The 21129-nt window shown below is 37.1% G+C and overlaps 1 protein-coding gene across 1 annotated transcript in view; it reads left to right on the top strand.

The window, feature by feature from the left end:
* The window catches only part of LOC110455085 (tubby-related protein 4-like), a 154670-nt gene that overhangs the window by 65953 nt on the left and 67588 nt on the right, over nucleotides 1-21129 (top strand). The window contains exons 3-5 of the mRNA XM_021505024.1: nucleotides 6734-6862; nucleotides 15653-15817; nucleotides 20112-20295. Of these exons, the coding sequence (XP_021360699.1) occupies nucleotides 6734-6862; nucleotides 15653-15817; nucleotides 20112-20295 (478 nt within the window). The remainder of the gene's footprint in view (nucleotides 1-6733; nucleotides 6863-15652; nucleotides 15818-20111; nucleotides 20296-21129) is intronic.

Genomic DNA, 21129 nt, shown 5'->3' with positions numbered 1-21129 from the left:
ATGTTTTTACCACAGTCATCCTTGACTGCATGAAGTCATGTTTGTATAACAGTCATGCTTGGCTGCATGGAGTTATGTTTGTACGACAGTCATCCTTGGCTGCATGAAGTCATGTTTGTACAACAGTCATCCTTGGCTGCATGGAGTTATGTTTGTACAACAGTCATCCTTGGCTGCATGAAGTCATGTTTGTACAACAGTCATCCTTGGCTGCATGGAGTCATGTTTGTACCACAGTCATCCTTGGCTGCTTGAAGTCATGTTTGTACAACAGTCATCCTTGGCTGCATGGAGTTATTTTTGTACAACAGTCAGCCTTGACTGCATGAAGTCATGATTGTACAACAGTCATCCGTGGCTGCATGGAGTTATGTTTGTACGACAGTCACCCTTGGCTGCATGGATTCATGTTTTTGTACCACAGTCATCCTAGGCTGCATGGAGTCATATTTGTACGACAGTCACCCTTGGCTGCATGGAGTCAGGTTTGTACCACAGTCATCCTTGACTGCATGAAGTCATGATTGTACAACAGTCATCCGTGGCTGCATGGAGTTATTTTTGTACAACAGTCACCCTTGGCTGCATGGAGCCATGTTTGTACGACAGTCACCCTTGGCTGCATGGAGCCATGTTTGTACGACAGTCACCCTTGGCTGCATGGAGTTCTGTTTGTACAACAGTCAGCCTTGACTGCATGAAGTCATGATTGTACAACAGTCATACTTGGCTGCATGGGGTTATGTTTGTACAACAGGCATGCTTGGCTGCATGGAGCCATGTTTGTACGACAGTCACCCTTGGCTGCATGGAGACATGTTTGTACAACAGATTTCCTTGACTGCATGAAGTCATGATTGTACAACAGTCATGCTTGGCTGCATGGAGTCATGTTTGTGCCACAGTCATCCTTGACTGCATGAAGTCATGTTTGTACCACAGTCATCCTTGGCTGCATGAAGTCATGTTTGTACGACAGTCATCCTTGGCTGCATGAAGTTATGTTTGTACGAAAACCTTGTACCTTGTACTCATACCATCTGTTAAAGGCACCTTAATCAGATTTAATAATATTACCTCCAGATGAAACAATACATGACAGATATCATTTTTCAAGAATACATAACCATTTTGCCCTAAAAAGAAGGTAATTATTGTTCATTCAATACAAGGCAATGTAGGTTAACTAAACATATAACAATGATAGTAAACCCAATTACAGGCAATGCTAGTAAACTCAACATATGACAATGATAGTAAACCCAATTACAGGCAATCATAGTAAACTCAAGACAAGGCAATAATAGTAAACCCAATTACAGGCAATGGCAGTATACCCAATTACAGGCAATGATAGTAAACCCAATTACAGGCAATGATAGTAAACTTAACAGATGGCAATGATAGTAAACCTAATTACAGGCAATGGTAGTAAACCCAAAACAAAGCAATGATAGTAAACTCAACACAAGGCAATGATAGTAAACCCAATTACATGCAATGATAGTAAACCCAATTACAGGCAATGATAGTAAACTCAACATATGGCAATGATAGTAAACTCAACACAAGGCAATGATAGTTAACCCAATTACAGGCAATGATAGTAAACTCAACACAAGGCAATGGTAGTAAACACAAAACAAAGCAATGATAGTAAACTCAACACAAGGCAATGATAGTAAACTCAACACAAGGCAATGATAGTCAACTCAACACAAAGCAATGATAGTAAACCCAATTACAGGCAATGATAGTAAACTCAACTGATGGCAATGATAGTAAACTCAACACAAGACAATGACATTAAACCCAACACAAGGCAGTGATAGTAAACTCAACACAAGGCAGTGATAGTAAACTCAACACAAGGCAATGATAGTAAACTCAACACAAGGCAATGCTAGTAAACCCAATTACAGGCAATGATAGTAAACCCAACACAAGGCAATGCTAGTAAACTCAACACAAGGCAGTGATAATAAACTCAATTACAGGCAATGACAGTAAACCCAACACAAGGCAGTGATAGTAAACTCAATTACAGGCAATAATAGTAAACTCAACAGAAGACAATAGTAGAAAAATCTACAGATGGCAATGCTAGTAAACTCAACACAAGGCAGTGATAATAAACTCAATTACGGGCAATGACAGTAAACCCAACACAAGGCAATGATAGTAAACCCAATTACAGGCAATGATAGTAAACCCAACACAAGACAATGATAGTAAACTCAACACAAGGCAGTGATAGTAAACTCAATTACAGGCAATGATAGTAAACTCAACAGAAGACAATAGTAGAAAACTCAACAGATGGCAATGCTAGTAAACTCAACAAAAGGCAATTATAGTAAACTCAACACAAGGCAATGATAGTAAACTCAACAGATGGCAATGATAGTAAACTCAACACAAGGCAATGATAGTAAACCCAATTACAGGCAAAGATAGTACACTTCACAGATGATAATAATATGTTATTAGTGTCAAGTCAGTGTTTTGAGATGGGTGTACTGTATTGAGAAAAGGAAATGCCGGTGATCTTAGATTTCACGAGAAAAAACATGGGAATCTCAAACTTTCAAAGACATGTACATATTAATCATGCGCTGTAGAAATTCAATTTCTAGAGGCAGAAAAAGAGATTATCAAATCAATTCAATACTACCGTGCCATTTCTGCACACTTTGGTGAGAATTAAGGAAATGTTATCACTGCTTCGAGCCCACTTCATTAACTTTTTTTTCAATTTCTATCGCCCTAACCTGATTATAGTTTGGATGGAGGACCAAAAATTTCATTCTGGTTGCTAGGAGATGTAATGTAGGTTATCATGTTGCCCTATAAGTGTGTTTAGCTGGAAATAGCTCTCGGTAGCAGCTTATTACTTCTAGTGGGGATAAATAAATTTATCTACTGTCACGTTACAGCATCAGTTTCTATATCAGTTTTACTCTGTGTCAGAGCTGTAAGTAAGTTGATCCTGTACCTAGGTATTGATATATCATATGGACATATCCGTCATATAGACATGTCCAAATGTCATTTAGGTACGTACCATGTTATTCAATTCCTGTAGAAATAGGATTGGTAGTATACGGTCTATTTGATGAAGAATTAACACAAACAAATTAAATAATTTCATTAAATAATCAAATGATATTAATGATCGAGTACATTTTTGTTGGTTTAGGTTTTGCAGACTTGTGGTGCTATTCTAACAGAAAAACATCTGTAACCAATACTTAACCAATATATCATGTGAAAGTAAAGTGTCATATTTATTTTAGAGTCACCTGGTTTTTCCACTATCACCCCTGCTTCCTTTTCTAAATCATATATACCTCTCAATATTTTCATGTCATCTTCTGCCGTTTCTATATCACCACTGTCTATTTCCATATGACGCCTTTCTCTTTTCTATATTTCCTGTTTCCATTTTACTGCTATCTGTTCTCTTCACCACCGTTCTCCATCTTACCCCTTTCTCTTTTCCATATCACATTTTCCTTTTCTTTATATCACTACTTTCTTGTTTTGGTAACAACTGTTTCCATACTTCACATTAACAGCTATCTATGGTCATTTAAGGACGTACTAGGTTTTGATGGTGGACAAAAGCAGGAATACCTGAAAAGAAATCAAGACCTGCAGCCAGTACATGGCAACTGCTCCGTGTAGGCCTCGAACCGGCGACCCAGTGATGGATGGTTAGTGGTGGCAGAATGTCAGACGCCTTAACCACTAGGCCACCGCGACTCCCCCAAAAACCGAAGGCACATTGTTAGCTATTTAATTTGTTTGTACATTAGAGGATCCACTAGTCTACTTTTATCATCCTCAAGGTGGCACATACAGATTTCGTCATGGCATATTGCAGGGGTGTAGAGAACATACCTGAGCGTAAAACCCGGAATTTCGGGGATGACACATACTCTACTCCCTCCAACTTCCATAGACCACTTTGACCTAGACTGAGAATAAAGGACAAAAAAACAGCAATGGTGTCCATACTTTTTACTGCTCCAGAATTGCTCTAACAGTGACAGATGAAATGATTTGCTGTTTCTTCAAATATCTTGGAACCAAAATGATGCACAGCTTTTGTGATTTCACATCATCTCGTATAAAAGACCATCTACGACACAATGTTATTAAACCGTCACAAATAATCAGTCGATGGGATTCATATATTCATGTCCCCTAAATAAACTGAGGATTAGGATTTCGCTGTAGGGCCAGGAAGCAATTTCTAAGACAATTTTCTTTTTGTATAAACAGGACTACATGATAGATAATTCTGACTTGTTACAGAAGATGGTTAATTGTAAGTTCACTACAGATGTTTTAGCTCAATGTTACTAGATTGTGGCCTGTTCAAATTATAGGGCTTTAAGGATTCATCAAATCGTGTTGTATCGCGATACTTTCTTGTGAATCATACAAAACTATTTTGTTTGCCTGTATCTCGATACACTATCAATACTAAAATTATCAATCATTTTTTTTATTAAATTCTCAAAAAAGTATACTTATTGTTTTGGAATGACCAAAAAGTACTATAAGTTAATCCTACAAAAATGTATTTACTATAAGACTAGGATGTCGGCCAAACGATATAAAACCCGGGGGGCCTGCACACTATCATGATGAAGTTGACTTCTTAAGCAGATGTGTGTCTTTATACGTACGATATCAAAGCATTGTATTGCGATTTGTATCATATCTTGAGGTATGTGTATCGTATCAGTCCTGAACTCATTCACTAAAGACACATTTGAACTCCTCCAATTCAAAGGTTGGAATGGTTCATTATGAAATTTCAGGGGTGACTGAGTTAAGCTAGGACTCCTGTACCTCTGTAACTAAGTGTTGGAAGTGCTTTTTCGGGTATGGCTATAGCTTTGATGGATCATTCTGAAAGAGAAAACCATACTTTCATTGGAAATAATAAACTTAAGATGAAATAAATAAAATGTAACCAACAACAGTGTTTTCGAGTTAAAAAACAATTAGCTTGGCTAGACCGGGATTTTATCCCGGGACATCAGATTGATATAGTATCGCTCTAACTGATTACCCTACTTGGTCAACAGATTGACTTTATGTGTATTTAGTGTTAATCCATGTTGGATCAAAAAATTATTTCACCAAGTTGTGAGATAACCTATTATTTATCGGTGGCGGATCCAGAGGTTGTTTTTGGGGACCAGGAAACCCCCCACCCTGAGAATTTTCTTTAAAAATCATGTATTNATCTGCCACTATTTATAACCTATTATTTATAAGATCCTGTTATGTGGTCTCTCACAAAATTCTCATGATAGCTTCCATTGAACCTTCTCCAACTAACATATATCTTTGTTCAGTGTGTTTTAACTGAATCTGATTGAAGCGGATGTGACTTTCCTAAATATGATAGGTGTTTTGACCAAGCCTTCTTCAAATGGAAATTGCTCGATGGCTGAAATTTACTTGCAATAGATTATTGGAACAATTGGAACCGGTCACCAATAATGTTTCCAAATTATGTAAGGAAATTAAGACAATTTGTGATGCATACTCGTTAAAAAGCAATTTGTCCCAAAACACTTGCCAGTGACAGTTACACCCGATAGGTAAGCTGTGACAAATGTGTATTGGTACGATTTTTGTCAAAATCAATGGTGATGGCGATTACTGTCGGTGATTACTTCTGATGGATTGTTTGTCACCATGCAACAAGACGGGTGATAGGAAATTATCAATGGCCGATTTACGTTGACCTAACTATGACAGATAGGTGGTGTTGTGTTTGTGTGTGTAAGTGAGCGTGACAGTGATAATATTGAAAGGTTGATAAACAGTTAATCTCCATTGGGTGATCACTTTGTCTAGGATTTTCTCATATAAATAATATCATATAAAAAATCATCCTTTTTTGTCAATATTTTATGGAGAACTTGATGTATTTTATACAAATGTCTTATATTATTCAGTATGTGTTTTTTCAAACATCTTTTTTTAGTTATAGCTACAGATTTGAGTATTATTTGTGGGTGTGGGTGTAGGGGAGGGGGGAATTAATGAAAGAATAACATTCTGACTGGATGGAAATTTGTTTTTCTGTCTTCATGATCACACTTCCTGTTGCCATGGAGATCTCAAATCTTCAATATGGTTTCCTCCGCACAGATAGAAACAAAAGGAATTTTGTCTCCAATATCTCTACCTTTGTTGGCATGGTAACTATATGTGGAGAAAGACTAAGTCATAGTATTTTACCCAAAATCTGTCTAGAACGTAAATTTCCTGTTTTATGCTTTAATTTGAGATATTCCCAGTGTGGGAGTAAACCTGCAGTACAAGACCTTTCTTCTGAGACAACCTAAAACAAATATACTCCATGGCAACTTATGCCTTTTTCCTTTTTCATTGTGAGCAATATAAGTTTTTTGGATAAATGCAACCTTGGGTCTTTGATCAGCAAGTCAAGGTTTGGTTGAGTTTGTTTGTGCTCTATGTCCTATTAACAGCTGTGGTCATTTAAGGACGTGCCAGGTTCTGGTGGTGGAGGAAAGCTGGAGTTCCCCGCCCGAGAAAGCCATCGACCTACGGCCAGTACCTGGTGACTGCTCAACGTAGGCCTCGAACCCGCAACCCAGTGGTGGACGGCTAGTGGTAGCAGAATGTGCGGGGAATATCATGAAGTTCACAGATGTTGATTAGAGTTATTTTTCCTTGACAGGTGATCTTGGTACGCTGGAATGAGCCGTACCAGAAGCTGGCTACCTGTGACTCTCAGGGGGTGATCTTTGTATGGATAAAACATGAGGGACGATGGTCCATAGAACTCATCAATGACAGAAACAGTCAGGTAGGTACCGGTGTTATCTTTGCGTGAATCAGATAAAGGAAATGCTTTGTCGTGCAATTTGCCAATAACGGAAACTGTCAGGTAGATAGGTACACGGCATCAAACATGAGAGATAAGTTCATCAATGATGAAAAATGTGTAAATTTTAACAGAATACCTTGAACAACAGGTTTAATTTGTATCAACCAAAAAATTACTGGTTGTATGAAGCCCAAGGTCGGATCATTTATGTAAAAGGTCAATAATTTAATCTTGCTGGTAACAAGCATTTTAATTGGCTTAAAAAATTATGTTATCAGCCCATAACGTAAAAAATGACATCTCTCTTTGTAACGTCGCTTTTGATTGGCTGATACAGCAGTATAACAATTTCTAAGAGAAAAGAGTCCATCAATAAAAGTGGATTTCCAATTGGGATTGTGTATAGAAGATTAAATTATAAGGATTAACTTGAATATATTTTTTATGTTATGGAGCTATAATACAAAAAAACGGAGTGTACTCTCATCAGAAATCGCGAATATATTCAAGTTAATTCTGAATTAGCACTTAAATTTTTAGCCCACCATCATCAATTTGGTGGGCTATTCAAATTACCCTGCGTTCGTGGGTCCGTCCATCCTTTAACAATTCTTGTTAGGGCTATTTCTCAGAAAGTACTTTGGGGATGTTTCTGAAATTTCACTCAAAGGTTCCCCTTGGTCGCCTGGTATGCATATCAAATTTAGGGACAGATCACAAAACTAATTAAGACGGCTGACAGGCAGCTATCTTTAATTTGAGAGCTGAAGTTTGTTAGCACTATTTCTCAGAACGTACCAAAATGAACCTTGAATTGAAATATATAATCATTAAAGTATGATTATATTAATTTTAGTGGTTTTGTGGTGCTATTCTCATAAAAATCGAATTCAGAAAATGAAATATTTATTAAAAATTAGTTTCTAGATTTTCAGACTACTGACCAGTGTTTGTGGTGAGTTTAGAGACATCCAAGTTAAACATCAAGACCTTTGTATTTTGACAATTTGCAAATGGCTGGAGATTTTTTATGCCATAATGTTACTGAAAAAAGGTCCTAAAAATGACTTGAATTTCATAGTGTAATTCCTGTACAAACCCTGGAAATGGAGTTGATTATATTGTGGCAGTATTGATAATTACATCTCCAGCACGCACTCAGGCATACACACATAGGGAGATATTAGCCAGGTGGCATAGGACTAGTAGTTAGCGCCTGATAAGGCAGCTCCTGCGAATTCAATGTATATGCCAATTGTATTAATTGTTTATCTATGTACTGTAAAGCGCTTTAGATTGGCTTATGTTAGCTAGATAGGGCGCTATATCAACTGTGGTACATTATTATTAGTCCCCTACCGGTGAAACCGGGGGGACTATAGTTTTCCCCTCCGTCTGTCCGTCCGTCCATCTGTCCGTCTGTCCGTCTGTCCGTCTGTCCGAAGAGGTTTGTCAGCACTCTAGAGCCTTCATTCTTTCATGGATTTTAATCAAATTTTACACACATGTAAAGAATTAAAATATCTTCAACAAGTTCGAGTTTCAAGGTCATCGGATCAAGGTCAAGGTCATTATTATTATAAATAGAAAAACTTTGTCAGCACTCTAGCATCTTCATTCTTTCTTGGTTTTTAATCAAACTTCACACAGTCATAAAGAATTAAAATATCTTCGACAAGTTCGAGTTTCAAGGTCATCGGATCAAGGTCAAGGTCAATATTACTATAAATAGAAAAACTTTGTCAGCACTCTAGCGTCTTCATTCTTTCTTGGTTTTTAATCAAACTTCACACAGTCATAAAGAATTAAAATATCTTCGACAAGTTCGAGTTTCAAGGTCATCGGATCAAGGTCAAGGTCACTATTACTATAAATAGAAAATCTTTGTCAGCACTCTAGCGTCTTCATTCTTTCTTGGATTTTAATCAAACTTCACACACTCATAAAGAATTAAAATATCTTTGACAAGTTCGAGTTTCAAGGTCATCGGATCAAGGTCAAGGTCACTGTTACTATAAATAGAAAATCTTTGTCAGCACTCTAGTGTCTTCATTCTTTCATGGATTTTAATCAAACTGCACACACTCATAAAGAATTAAAATATCTTCGACAAGTTTGAGTTGGACAGGTTCGAGTTTTAAGGTCAAATGGTCAAGGTCACAGTTACTATAAATAGAAAATTTTATTTAACATTCTTCCTTGCCTGTTTATCAAACTTCACACACTTGTAAAGATACCTTTACAATCAACAAATAAGATTTCTTAGTATTTTTATTCCCTTACCGGTGAAACTGGGTGGGGGTGGCAGGGAGGGAGAAGAAAACAAGAATACCTAAAGTTTTCCTCGCTGTCTGTCCGAAGAAGTTTGTCAGCACTCTTGCGCCTTCATTCTTTCCTAGTTTTTAATCAAACTTCACATTATTGTAAAGAATTTAAATATCTTGGACAATTTCAAGGTAATCGGGGCAAGACAAGGTCACTATTACTATTTTAGAAAATCTTTGTCAGCACTCTAGTGCCTCATTCTTTCATGGATTTTAGTCAAACTTCACATTATTGTAAAAAATTTCAATATATTGGACAAGTTCAAGTTTCAAGGTCCTCGGATCTAGGTTGAGGTCACTGTTGCATCTTAATAGATTGCGGGGGCCGGTAGGGGACATGTATTGCTTCAGCAATACTCAGTATGCTTGTTATTATAAATAACTTGTGCATTTGATAGTTACCAATTAACCTACAGCTCACATTCCCTCAGTGAAAGTCTAAGTCAGAAGATGGAGTTTCAGGAGGAAGCTTTTTAAAAGTACCAGAATTAATAATGCTTTGTCATCTGCAATTGTAAAGTTTTGTTCTGTTTTATTATTGATGTTTTATCAGTGAAGAGAAAGAGTTCTGACATCAGTGCACTTTTGAAATTTGTTTGGAAGTTAAAGAAAAAATAAATAAAATCTGCTGATGTTGCAGTTTTCAACTATACTGTGGGACTTGCCACTAGTCAATGTAGTCTTTATGGAACACTGTTTCTACAAGAGATAAGACTATGTTAAGGATGAAATAGCAAGAGGAATATAATAGGTAGTTGTGTATTGTATGGATGAGTGTTTGGGGAATCGAGATACAATTTTCCCTGCAAGTATCCCATACTTCTTATCAGGGACTTTTTCTTTTTAAATTTTACAGACATTTAATTTCTAAATTAGAAAATGTTACAGAGGTAATATTATTGTTATTTATAACTAAACTAAATTGCCACTTTGTCACGAAGTGAATGTGAGATATTTGACAGTAATGCTGTGGAGTCATTTGAGATATGTTTGAAACAATAAAATGTAGTGGGTATTTGACTGTTTGTAAATATATGGTAAATGAGTCAAGCTGTTGAAGTGTATTTCGAACCTTTAAGGAGGTTGTATTAGATTCGCTACTATATTTGATTACCTTCTCCCACATAGCTAGAAGATAATTATATAACTGGTGGTTGGATTAGGATAGTGGCACAACTAGATTAGTGATTGCTGGAAAGTGGGACAAGTTGATTAGTGGTTGCTGGATAGTGGGACAAGTTGATTAGTGGTTGCTGGATAGTGGGACAATTGATTAGTGGTGGCTGGATAGTGGGACAACTAGATTAGTGGTTGATGGATAGTGAGACAACTAGATTAGTGGTTGCTGGATAGTGAGATAATTGATTAGTGGTGGCTGGATAGTGGGACAACTGGATTAGTGGTTGCTGGATAGTGGGACAACTAGATTAGTGGTTGCTGGATAGGGGGACAGTCGATTAGTGGTTGCTGGATAGTGGGACAGTTGATTTGTGGTTGCTGGATAGTGGGACAGTTGATTAGTGGTTGCTGGATAGTGGGACAACTAGATTAGTGGTAGCTGAATAGTGAGACAACTAGATTAGTGGTTGCTGGATAGTGGAACAGTTGATTAGTGGTTGCTGGATAGTGGGACAGTTGATTAGTGGTGACTGGATAGTGGTACAACTAGATTAGTGGTTGATGGATAGTGAGACAACTAGATTAGTGATTGCTGGATAGTGGGACAGTTGATTAGTGGTGGCTGGATAGTGGGACAACTAGATTAGTGGTTGCTGGATAGTGGGACAACTAGATTAGTGGTTGCTGGATAGTGAGACAACTAGATTAGTGGTTGCTGGATAGTGGGACAGTTGATTAGTGGTTGCTAGATAGTGGGAAAAGTTGATTAGTGGTAGCTGGATAGTGGGACAACTAGATTAGTGATTGCTGGATAGTGGGACAACTAGATTAGTGGTAGCTGGATAGTGGGACAGTTGATAAGTGGTTGCTAGATTAGGATAGTGGCTAGGAGGTCATTATTTTAACTGGATGATGGTAGAGTTAGGAGGTCATTATTTTAACTGAATTATGGTAGAGTTAGGAGGTCATTATTTTAACTGGATGATGGTAGAGTTAGGAGGTCATTATTTTAACTGGTTGATGGTAGAGTTAGGAGGTCATGAGTTTGACTGTTTGATGGTAGAGTTAGGAGGTCATTATTTTAACTGAATGATGGTCAATTTAGGAGGTCATTATCTTAACTGGTCGATGGTAGAGTTAGGAGGTCATGATTTTGACTGTTTGATGATGGAGCTAGGAGGTCATGTTTTTAACTGGTAGATAGTGAAGTTGGGAGGTCATTATTTTTACTGTTTGATGGTAGAATTAGGAGGTCATGATTTTAACTGGTACTGTTTGATGGTAGAGTTAGGAGGTCATCATTTTAACTGGAAAATGGTAGAGTTAGGAGATCATTATTTAAACTGGTAGATGGCAGAGTAAGGAGGTCATTATTTTAACTGGTTGATGGTAGAGTTAGGAGGTCATTATTTAAACTGTTTGATGTTGGAGTTGGGAGGTCATTATTTTACTTGTTTAATGGTAGAATTAGGAGGTCATGATTTTAACTGGTAAATGGTAGAGTAAGGAGGTCATTATTTTAACTGGTCGATGGTCGAGTTAGGAGGTCATGATAATAACTGTTTGATGGTGGAGCTAGAAAGTCATTATTTTAACTGGTTGATAGTATAGCTAGGAGGTCATTATTTTAACTGGTTGATTGTAGAGTTAGGAGGTCATTATTTTAACTGGCTGATGGTAGAGTTAGGAGGTCATGATTTTAACTGTTTGATGGTGGAGCTAGGAAGTCATTATTTTAACTGGTTGATGGTAGAGCTAGGTGGTCATTTTTTTAACTGGTCGATTGTAGAGTTAGGTCATTATTTTAACTGGTCGATGGTAGAGTTAGGAGGTCATTATTTAAACTGTTTGATGATGGAGCTAGGAGGTCATTATTTTAACTGGTCGATTGTAGAGTTAGGAGGTCATTATTTTAACTGGTTGATGGTAGAGCTAGGTGGTCATTTTGTTAACTGGTCGATTGTAGAGATAGGTCATTATTTTAACTGGTCGATGGTAGAGTTAGGAGGTCATGATTTTAACTGTTTGATGATGGAGCTAGGAGGTCATTATTTTAACTGGTCGATGGTAGAGTTAGGAGGTCATTATTTTAACTGTTTGATGATGGAGCTAGGAGGTCATTATTTTAACTGGTCGATTGTAGAGTTAGGAGGTCATTATTTTAACTGGTCGATGGTAGAGTTAGGAGGTCATTATTTTAACTGGCTAATGGTAGAGTTAGGAGGTCCTTATTTTAATTGGTTGATGATAGAGCTAGGAGGATTTTAGTAGTTCCCATTGGTTCCCTGTGGGGATTTATATGTTTCCACTCTGTCCGTCCATCCTTCTGTCCTTCCTTTTGTCTGTCCTTCTGTCCAAGAAGTTTGCCAAGGACATATCTTCTATACTAGTTTCACCAGATTTGGTGTACAAGGACATCTTGGGATGGCAGAGTGCAAGAATTAGATCGCTGTTACCTATGCTTTGACCTCTGTCTTTTACTTTTGAAATAGTTTGTCCTGGGCCTTTTTTCTATACTATTTTAGCTTGAGTAACCAGATTTGGTATACAAGGACATCTTGGGATGGTGGAGTAGTGCAGAGTGCAAGAATAGGGTCACAAGACTTGACCTTTGACCTTTATGATTTTTGAATGTTTGTCAGGGGAATTTTTTCTATACTTTTTCATCTGAGTATCCAGATTTGGTGTAAAGGAACATCTTTGGATGGTAGAGTGCAAGAAGTAGGTCAATATGACCTCACTGTGACCTATGCTTTGAACAGAATGTACATCCTGACATAAGTGTACTGTTTGTTCAATAATGACAGAAGGAGTACATATTTAAGCGGTGTTTATTTTAAGCACTTTTTATGCTTAAATATGCGCTAAATTATGACTGAGCTGATTAGAGTATCTGGATATGGTTTCTTATTCCTTATATTGTGCATGCACATTTGTTAATGTGCTAGTCTGATAATTTGATATTACGCTAAAATTAGAGTCTGCTAAAATAAGTTCTTTTATGGGAATGAAACCAGCTATGTGTACTTTGATTACCTATACTAACAGTGCACTAAGTGATATAGAAATAGTTGTCAGAATACATTCACTAGATCTATAGCGTGGTGCCGTGTTGAGAAATAAAGTCAGCCACACATCTCTCGCTGGAGGCCAGGTGATTGGGTTTCGTCCCTGGTGAATACACCTTTGTAGCTTCTCTCAAAGGCTTCATGAGTGTCAAACAAAACCAATACGAAAATAACAGTTTGCTGTAGGGTCCCAAACTTGAAACTAATGGTAGGTCTACATCTGTCTGTGTTGTTATTTTTCATCGAGCTGTACGCAGTGTCTACATCATCAATCGTGTGTCTGTTTTTCATGCGTCGGTGAGTGTGTAGGGGTGTAAAACGGGCCTTGGAGGACCAACAGCAGGCTTTGTCGAGAATCTCGAGGATGAGATATCGCCTCTTTAACGGTGACAGCGTGCCAGTATATGCCGGGTTTCATTAGATTAGAAGAGTTTCTGGCTATTTTTGGTTAAAAAGCTGCAGGACGAAGCGTCTGGAGGATTAAGGCGTCTGAACTCTGATGTGAGCAGGAACGCTCACACTAGCCAACATCTCTTTGAGGGTTAACTGTCATTATATTGGAATTGATGGTAGGAACATCATATACATATGTTATGAACAAAGACGTAGTTATCTCTTGTTTTGCCTGCCAGCTTTATTTGTCTTGTCTGACTGACAAACAGACTCGCACATTTACAACACCCACAGACGTACACGAATGGTAAAATTCAATGAATGGATTACTGCCGTTACTTGTCTGTACAAAGACAATTTCTGTTATGTTGTCTGTTCAAAGACAATCTCTCTAATATCATTATCAATCTTATCACTCGGTAGCAGTGCTGTGATTGGATGAATCAGTCATAAAACAATCACACAAGGTCACATCTCTCACAAAAGATCATACCTCCCACACAAAAATAGTTTTGTATATTGGGACATTTTCGCTGCAGTTTAATTACTGCCTTTTTCACCCTCCTTAATGATGGCAAATTTATCATTACAGCAATGTTAAATGTGAAGAGCGAAATTAACGCTGGGCAGATGAGGATTTTATGGCCATAGGGCGAAAGGTTGACTTGGCAAAATTTTGGTGGTAGACAGTACCTACCAAACAAAAGTGCTTGTCCCTCAGAAAAATCATACACCTATATCTGTCTGTACAATAAGGTTCTGCTTACCTCAGAAATATAATAAATATTTTGTTGCCAAAAAAGATCATTCTTTTTTTTTATGTATTTTGAAAAATTACTTAAAAGAAACACAAAAGACAAAAAGAAGAATGATTATAGCAAGGGAGAAGTTTGTATTTTTGAACGTTGATGATGCTGTCATTTAATATAAAAAAAATCATTTTCTAGTTATTTTGTATACAAATGATAGGAATCTGATGCAGAAAGTTTGTATCAGCAGCAGAAACATGCTGTTAAAAATAATTAATAAGAATATCACTGAATGCTTTAAGGGTATATATCCCACATTGCTATGACATGCCAGAGAGTTCCATACTATTGGGACAGATTTTAATTGTACATAGGGTTACGATCGCCTTCTAGCTTTACGCTAGTGGGAATATCCCTTTAACTCCGTGGTGGAGCGTTCGACTAGGAAGCGTCCAACTAGGAAGTCTGGGATGGAAGGTTTGATCCCCGGTGGAAGCACACTACTCAATTTCCTGTAATACTATGAATACCATCAAATGTCCTTTGTGAAGTTTTATTAACTCATTCACCCCTGAAGACACCTTTGAACTCTTCCAAATCAAAGGTTGGAATAGTCATTATGAAATTTCAGGAGTGAATGGGTTAGTATGATTTAGCATTTGAAAGGTACGCAAGACTACTTGTGCTTAACAACACAGGCAGCTCTTTATTTAAATAAAAGACAACACTTTTTCAAGACTCTGAAACAGTACAAAAACTAAAGTAAAATGAACTATAGTTGTCTGCTATTTCATTAGTGTTTTGGCAGACAGAATACCATTTTATAACCAACCCTTTCACCACTGTTGACCTTATTGGACTTGTCCAGGTAAATATATGGTAGAGTCTACTAAAGTTTCCTAGGGTTGAAAGGGGTAGAAAGTATTCCAGTAATCCAACAAACTTTAATAATTCAGCCAGTTAAGCTGGGAACAAATGTAATTGAGTTATTGGTGAATCTTTGCTGATATTTTTGTCACATGTATTTTAAAACATTTTTTTTTTTTTTTTTTTCCTTTTTTNTCACATGTATTTTAAAACATATTTTTTTTAACTTTTTTTTCTCTCCATTTCTAGGTAACAGACTTTGCCTGGTCACATGACGGGAGGATGGCATTGATCTGTTACTGTGATGGTTTTGTGTTGGTTGGGTCTGTGGCCGGACAGCGGTACTGGTCATCCATGCTGAACCTGGACAACACCACCATCACCTGTGGGGTGTGGTCCCCTGATGACCAAAAGGTAAAAATTATACATTTGAATCACTGTACTGTGAAACCTGTTTAATCTGACCCTGAGTAATCCCACATCCTGTCAGAACCAACATAGTGCTGTAATCTCACATTTTAAAAAAAAAGCAAAAAGACATGTGTGTTCTGACATTCTGTCTAATTTCAGCAATATTTTGTGTCACACAGAGTGTCATATTAAACAGGCCAACCTAACCAATCTGTTTCCCACAGGGGGTCAGATTAGACAGGTCAGTATGACCAATATGTTCCACAGGGTGTCTGTTCTGACCCAGGTTTGGCCTTGAGATCTACATTCTCTCATAGGGACTTGGTCCCTGGGTCATAACATTGAAAAGGTTCAGATCCCCACCTTATAACTGGTTATATAATATCTGAGTATGAAATGGCACATATGTATAGCTACCAGGATTGGACCAAGGGTCTGTTGCCATACTTAGTAACTCAGTCCCTGAATCATAACTTTGGAACAGGTGAGATCCCCACCCTATAACCATGTATGCAACTACCTGTCATTAAAACTCTTATACATATATGCTACAATAATTGGCCTCGGACCTGCCCCACCCCTGGCAACTTAGTCTCTTTGACATAACATGAGATCTCCACCCCTTAAATAGATATGTAATTGCTGGCCATGAAGAGATGAACACAATCATGCTACCAGAATTTGCCTCCAACCCTTAGGGACTTATACAGTCCCTGGGTCATTACATGGAAACATTTGAAATCCCTACCCTATAACAATATATACAATTGCTGTGCTTAAAGATTTGGATACACAAATGCTACCAGGATTGGCCTCGCGACTGAATGGGTATCATGTCTGATGCCTGAAACATAAAGAATAATGGTGTGATGTTTTAGATCTGTTGCGGATGAAAGTCGGATGCAATCTATGAATATCTGATGTGTTCATTTTCACTTTCTCAATTCAAAATGACTGGTGGTTCAGATCAGTAACTCTACTAAAATCACCCCAATTTGATTGAAATCAGCAATATGCAGGTCAATGATATGGCATGGTCTATGAATATTTAATGAGTTCTCTGACATTTCCTTATATCCATTCTGATTGGCTATTGAAGCGTGGATTATTTATTCAACCAATGCCCCTGTTTTCTTTATAAATATTTAGTTCAAATTCAGTTGGAATAGGAGGTTTTTGTTGTGTACACTCCCACTTAATTATTGCACACTGATATTAGGTTCCAATCTTGGCTGTATGATTTGAAATCATCACTTTACTTCCATAGTTGTTTACTTCAATTATATACCCCTCTGCCCCTTATCTGTCAAGGGTAAAAAAGGTCAAGGTCACTCCATCACATTCTTGTTATCACTATACAGCGGCCATATTTCTGAATTTTGATGAACCTTGACATGTACGCTAACTTTGTCATACCATGGACATGTTTGAATACAGGTGAGTTCGGTCAATAGTCAAGGTTGCGCCATCACATCTCTTATCATCAGTACACAGCGGCTATATTTCTTGACACATTTTGATGAAACTTGAAAAATACATGAACTTTTAAAGATATCGTTGTTAAAATGCATAAATAACTATATATAGGACCAGCAAATGACTTCAGTACCAAAATTACCTTTAGCGATATCCAAGTTAAAATACATAGAAATAGATGACTATGAGACCAAACAGTGACTTTATTGGTATCAGATATCAATATCATAATTAATGTAACTCTGTGCAAATATTTATAGAATATTTAGAAATTAAGGACAAAACTGCATTATTTTCCATTTTCTCTCAAACTATTTGTAACTAAACTGATTATTTCAAAGTTTTGAACCTCCAAGCAAAGTATTTTAAATTTCATTTGTGAGGATGAAATTTTCCTTAAATAGGTGTATAACAAGTCATCACAAAGCTTGTTATAAGTTGTCAGTAATTTCAGATGATTAGTTGCTGGGGCAGGATGTAGAACTCTTTAGTTGGGAGGTGTCAAAGTGATATTTTTGGCACACATCAAAGATTGCTGTGTGTGTGCAATATTGATGAAAAAACTGTCTGAGCGTTATTGGAGAGTTAAGTGATTGCATTGTTACACAGTCAGTGGTCGGCAATCAATGGCAAATTGGATCAGCAGTGTCAGCAAATATCATATGCATTAACAGCTAGGTGCCGCTAGGACTCACTTCACTGGTGGCAAATATCTCTTTTAATTGACAGTATAATGTTCCTTAGAAGTGCCAGCAAATATCAAAACTAACTGACAGTATATAAGGTTCTTAAGGACTGTAAAGCAAATATGAAATTTATTTGACAGTAAAAACCCTTACAATTGTCAGTAAATACAAAAAATAATTGACAGTAGGTTTCATTAGGACTGTCAGCAAATATAAAAAATAGTTGAAAATAAGTTTCCTTAGGACTGTCAGCAAATTTCAAAAGAAATTGACAGGAATGTCCCTTAGGACTGTTAGCGAATATCTAATTTAACTGTCAATAAGGAAGCTAATTGCACTCATGCAATGACCACTATAATCATGGTTACCACTTTGTCATACTTGTGCACAAGTTAATTATCACTATATTTGAGTTTACATTTAGTTAATCAATCAGCACCATATTTTGTTTGATTATATTTTGAGTAATGTTAATGAATTCATGGCCATGTTTAAAGTTAAATAGATTATAAGTTTCTTACCTGTGAAACTGAGATGCCATTTTCGTGCTTATCAATTGTAATAAAAAATAAGGCCTTTTTTTAATACATTCATTGCCCAAAAAAAACCTTTTCTATTGGTTACGAACAACTAGTCTGGAGGTTTTCTATGCTATTGGTAAATAATCCCTGAAATAAACATGTTGTATTGGAGATTTGTATGATGGAGCGGTATACAGTGTAACCCATATGTCTGTACCCTTGCGTCATGACTCTACATACTTCATTTCTTAACAGATTTTCATCAAGAGTTTATACAATAGTCGAGTTTGATTATACCTTTGATGAGTTTGAATTTGAGGGTTCCAAGGTCAGTGTCAAGGTCAATGTTGCTATCTACCTGGTATATCCACCACAGGTCTAAGGGGGCAATTATATATTACAGATGCTTCCTATAGTCTGAGTAATATTCACTTCACCAGTAATCAGATCTTGTTTACTTGCTGATGATGATAGGACTGAATTGATTGGTAAGAATATCATTTCTATAATCATAATGACAGCTTTCTTGTCTTAACAAATTTGCCACAGGGTAATTCATTGTAAAAGAAAACTACTGGTCTGGTATTCATTGTCCAGCTTCACCAGACAGATTCAGGACTGATGCAGTTAACGCAGGATTAAAAATTGATTGAATAATTAAGGCATGTCAAGAAATCAATTAATCCAAAATTATAAAATTAAAATAGAGGCCTGATTAATCTGATTTGTGAAATAGACGCCTGCAATTCATTTCATATATGCCATATCAAAATATGAGGGTTTAGGCCTGGAAAGTTTTGTAGAAATGATCAATCAGGATTTCACCAGCTCTGGTTTATAACAGTGAGGCCTAAGAGTATCGTGGCAGCTACTATTGGTACTCAGAAACCACCGAACGAATTTGAACGAAATTTGGTGTGAAATATTGTTATTGAATAAGGGGATACACATTTACATGTATAAAGGGATAATATTTTTCTGGTTTCATATTTATATATATACCCCACACCTAATGGGGACTGATCATGGACAGGGCAAAAAATGGTAATTATTGATAATTTTCAGGAATGTTTTCCTGAACATCCATAAATAGTAGGGCAAAGCTATTTGAGGAAGGTCTAGATCTAGGTAATGAAGTAAGTCCTTCATACAGAGAAAATCTTATCCAAAATGGAACCAACTTCGTTAAATATGATTAAATTGGGGAAAAAACAAATTGCTTCTCAAAAATAGTTCCGAATAGATTTCAAGTATTTTTCATGTTAAGTGCCAGTATATCCATGGTGCATTGGTGTTAATGGAGACAGTTTTCAATCATCTTCATTTCTGACCTGAGGACTAAAAAAAATCGAACAGAGCATAATAGTTTCATTTGCAATAAGGTGTTACACCAAGGAAAAGTGTTAATTCAACCCCTCTGACTTCAAATGGGCATCAAAAAGGGGTCAAAACCCATACAGGGCTATATAGGATAAAAAATTTAATCATGTCTTCAAAAGTACTGAATAAATTTTAAATTTTATGGAAAGAATCTTTTTCACAAGAAGCTTCCCTTTCTGTCAGCAATAAGGCCTAAAGAGGCTCTTTCATGACTAAATATTTCCTCCTTTTCAGGTGATATTTGGGACAACTGGTGGCCAGTTGATAGTGATGAGTTCCACAGGGGCCATGTTGACTCAGGTGATCATCAACGACAGCATGGAGATAAGCACCATGGCATGGTCTTGTGAGAAATTCAACATGGACGAATCTGATGCCAAAAGTAGCACCACTGATAACATCAGCCATCCCTCAGAAGGTATGACACACCTGAAAATGTATGCTACAACACACTTGTCAATGTATGCTACAACACACCTGTCAATGTATGCTACAACACACTTGTCAATGTATGCTACAACACGCCTGTCAATGTTTGCTACACCACACCTGTCAATGTATGCTACAACACGCCAGTCAATGTGTGCTACAACACGCCTGTCAATGTATGCTACAACACACCTGTCAATGTATGCTACAACACGCCTGTCAATGTATACTACAACACACCTGTCAATGTATGCTACAACACACCTGTCAATGTATGCACAACACGCCTGTCAATGTATGCTACAACATGTCAATGTATGCTACAACACACCTGTCAATGTATGCTACAACATGTCAATGTATGCTACAACACACCTGTCAATGTATGCTACAACATGTCAATGTATGCTTCAACACACCTGTCAATGTATGCTACAACACACCTGTCAATGTATGCTTCAACACGCCTGTCAATGTATGCTACAACACACCTGTCAATGTATGCTACAACACACCTATCAAGGTATTATATGACATACTTGTGAAGATATGTCACCACACACCTATCATGTATAGCACTACACACCTGTCAATGTATAACATGATAGATTCCTGACGGCATGGGGTTTTCTCAAGGTATTCTGGTTTCTTTCCATACTAGATCCTGCATGCTTCAGTATGGGTCTATAAGAATCATACATTTATGTTGATTACTTGTTTCACAATTGCTGTAATGGTAATTGACGTTTTATTACTGTTTTTAGCTCACCTGTCTTAAAATCTTCAAACAACTTCTTCTCAATAACCAAAAGGCCCAGGGTAC

Source organism: Mizuhopecten yessoensis, unplaced genomic scaffold, assembly GCF_002113885.1.
Source record: "Mizuhopecten yessoensis strain PY_sf001 unplaced genomic scaffold, ASM211388v2 scaffold8131, whole genome shotgun sequence".
Taxonomy (NCBI): domain Eukaryota; kingdom Metazoa; phylum Mollusca; class Bivalvia; order Pectinida; family Pectinidae; genus Mizuhopecten; species Mizuhopecten yessoensis.
This window is presented reverse-complemented; position numbering and strand designations above follow the sequence as displayed.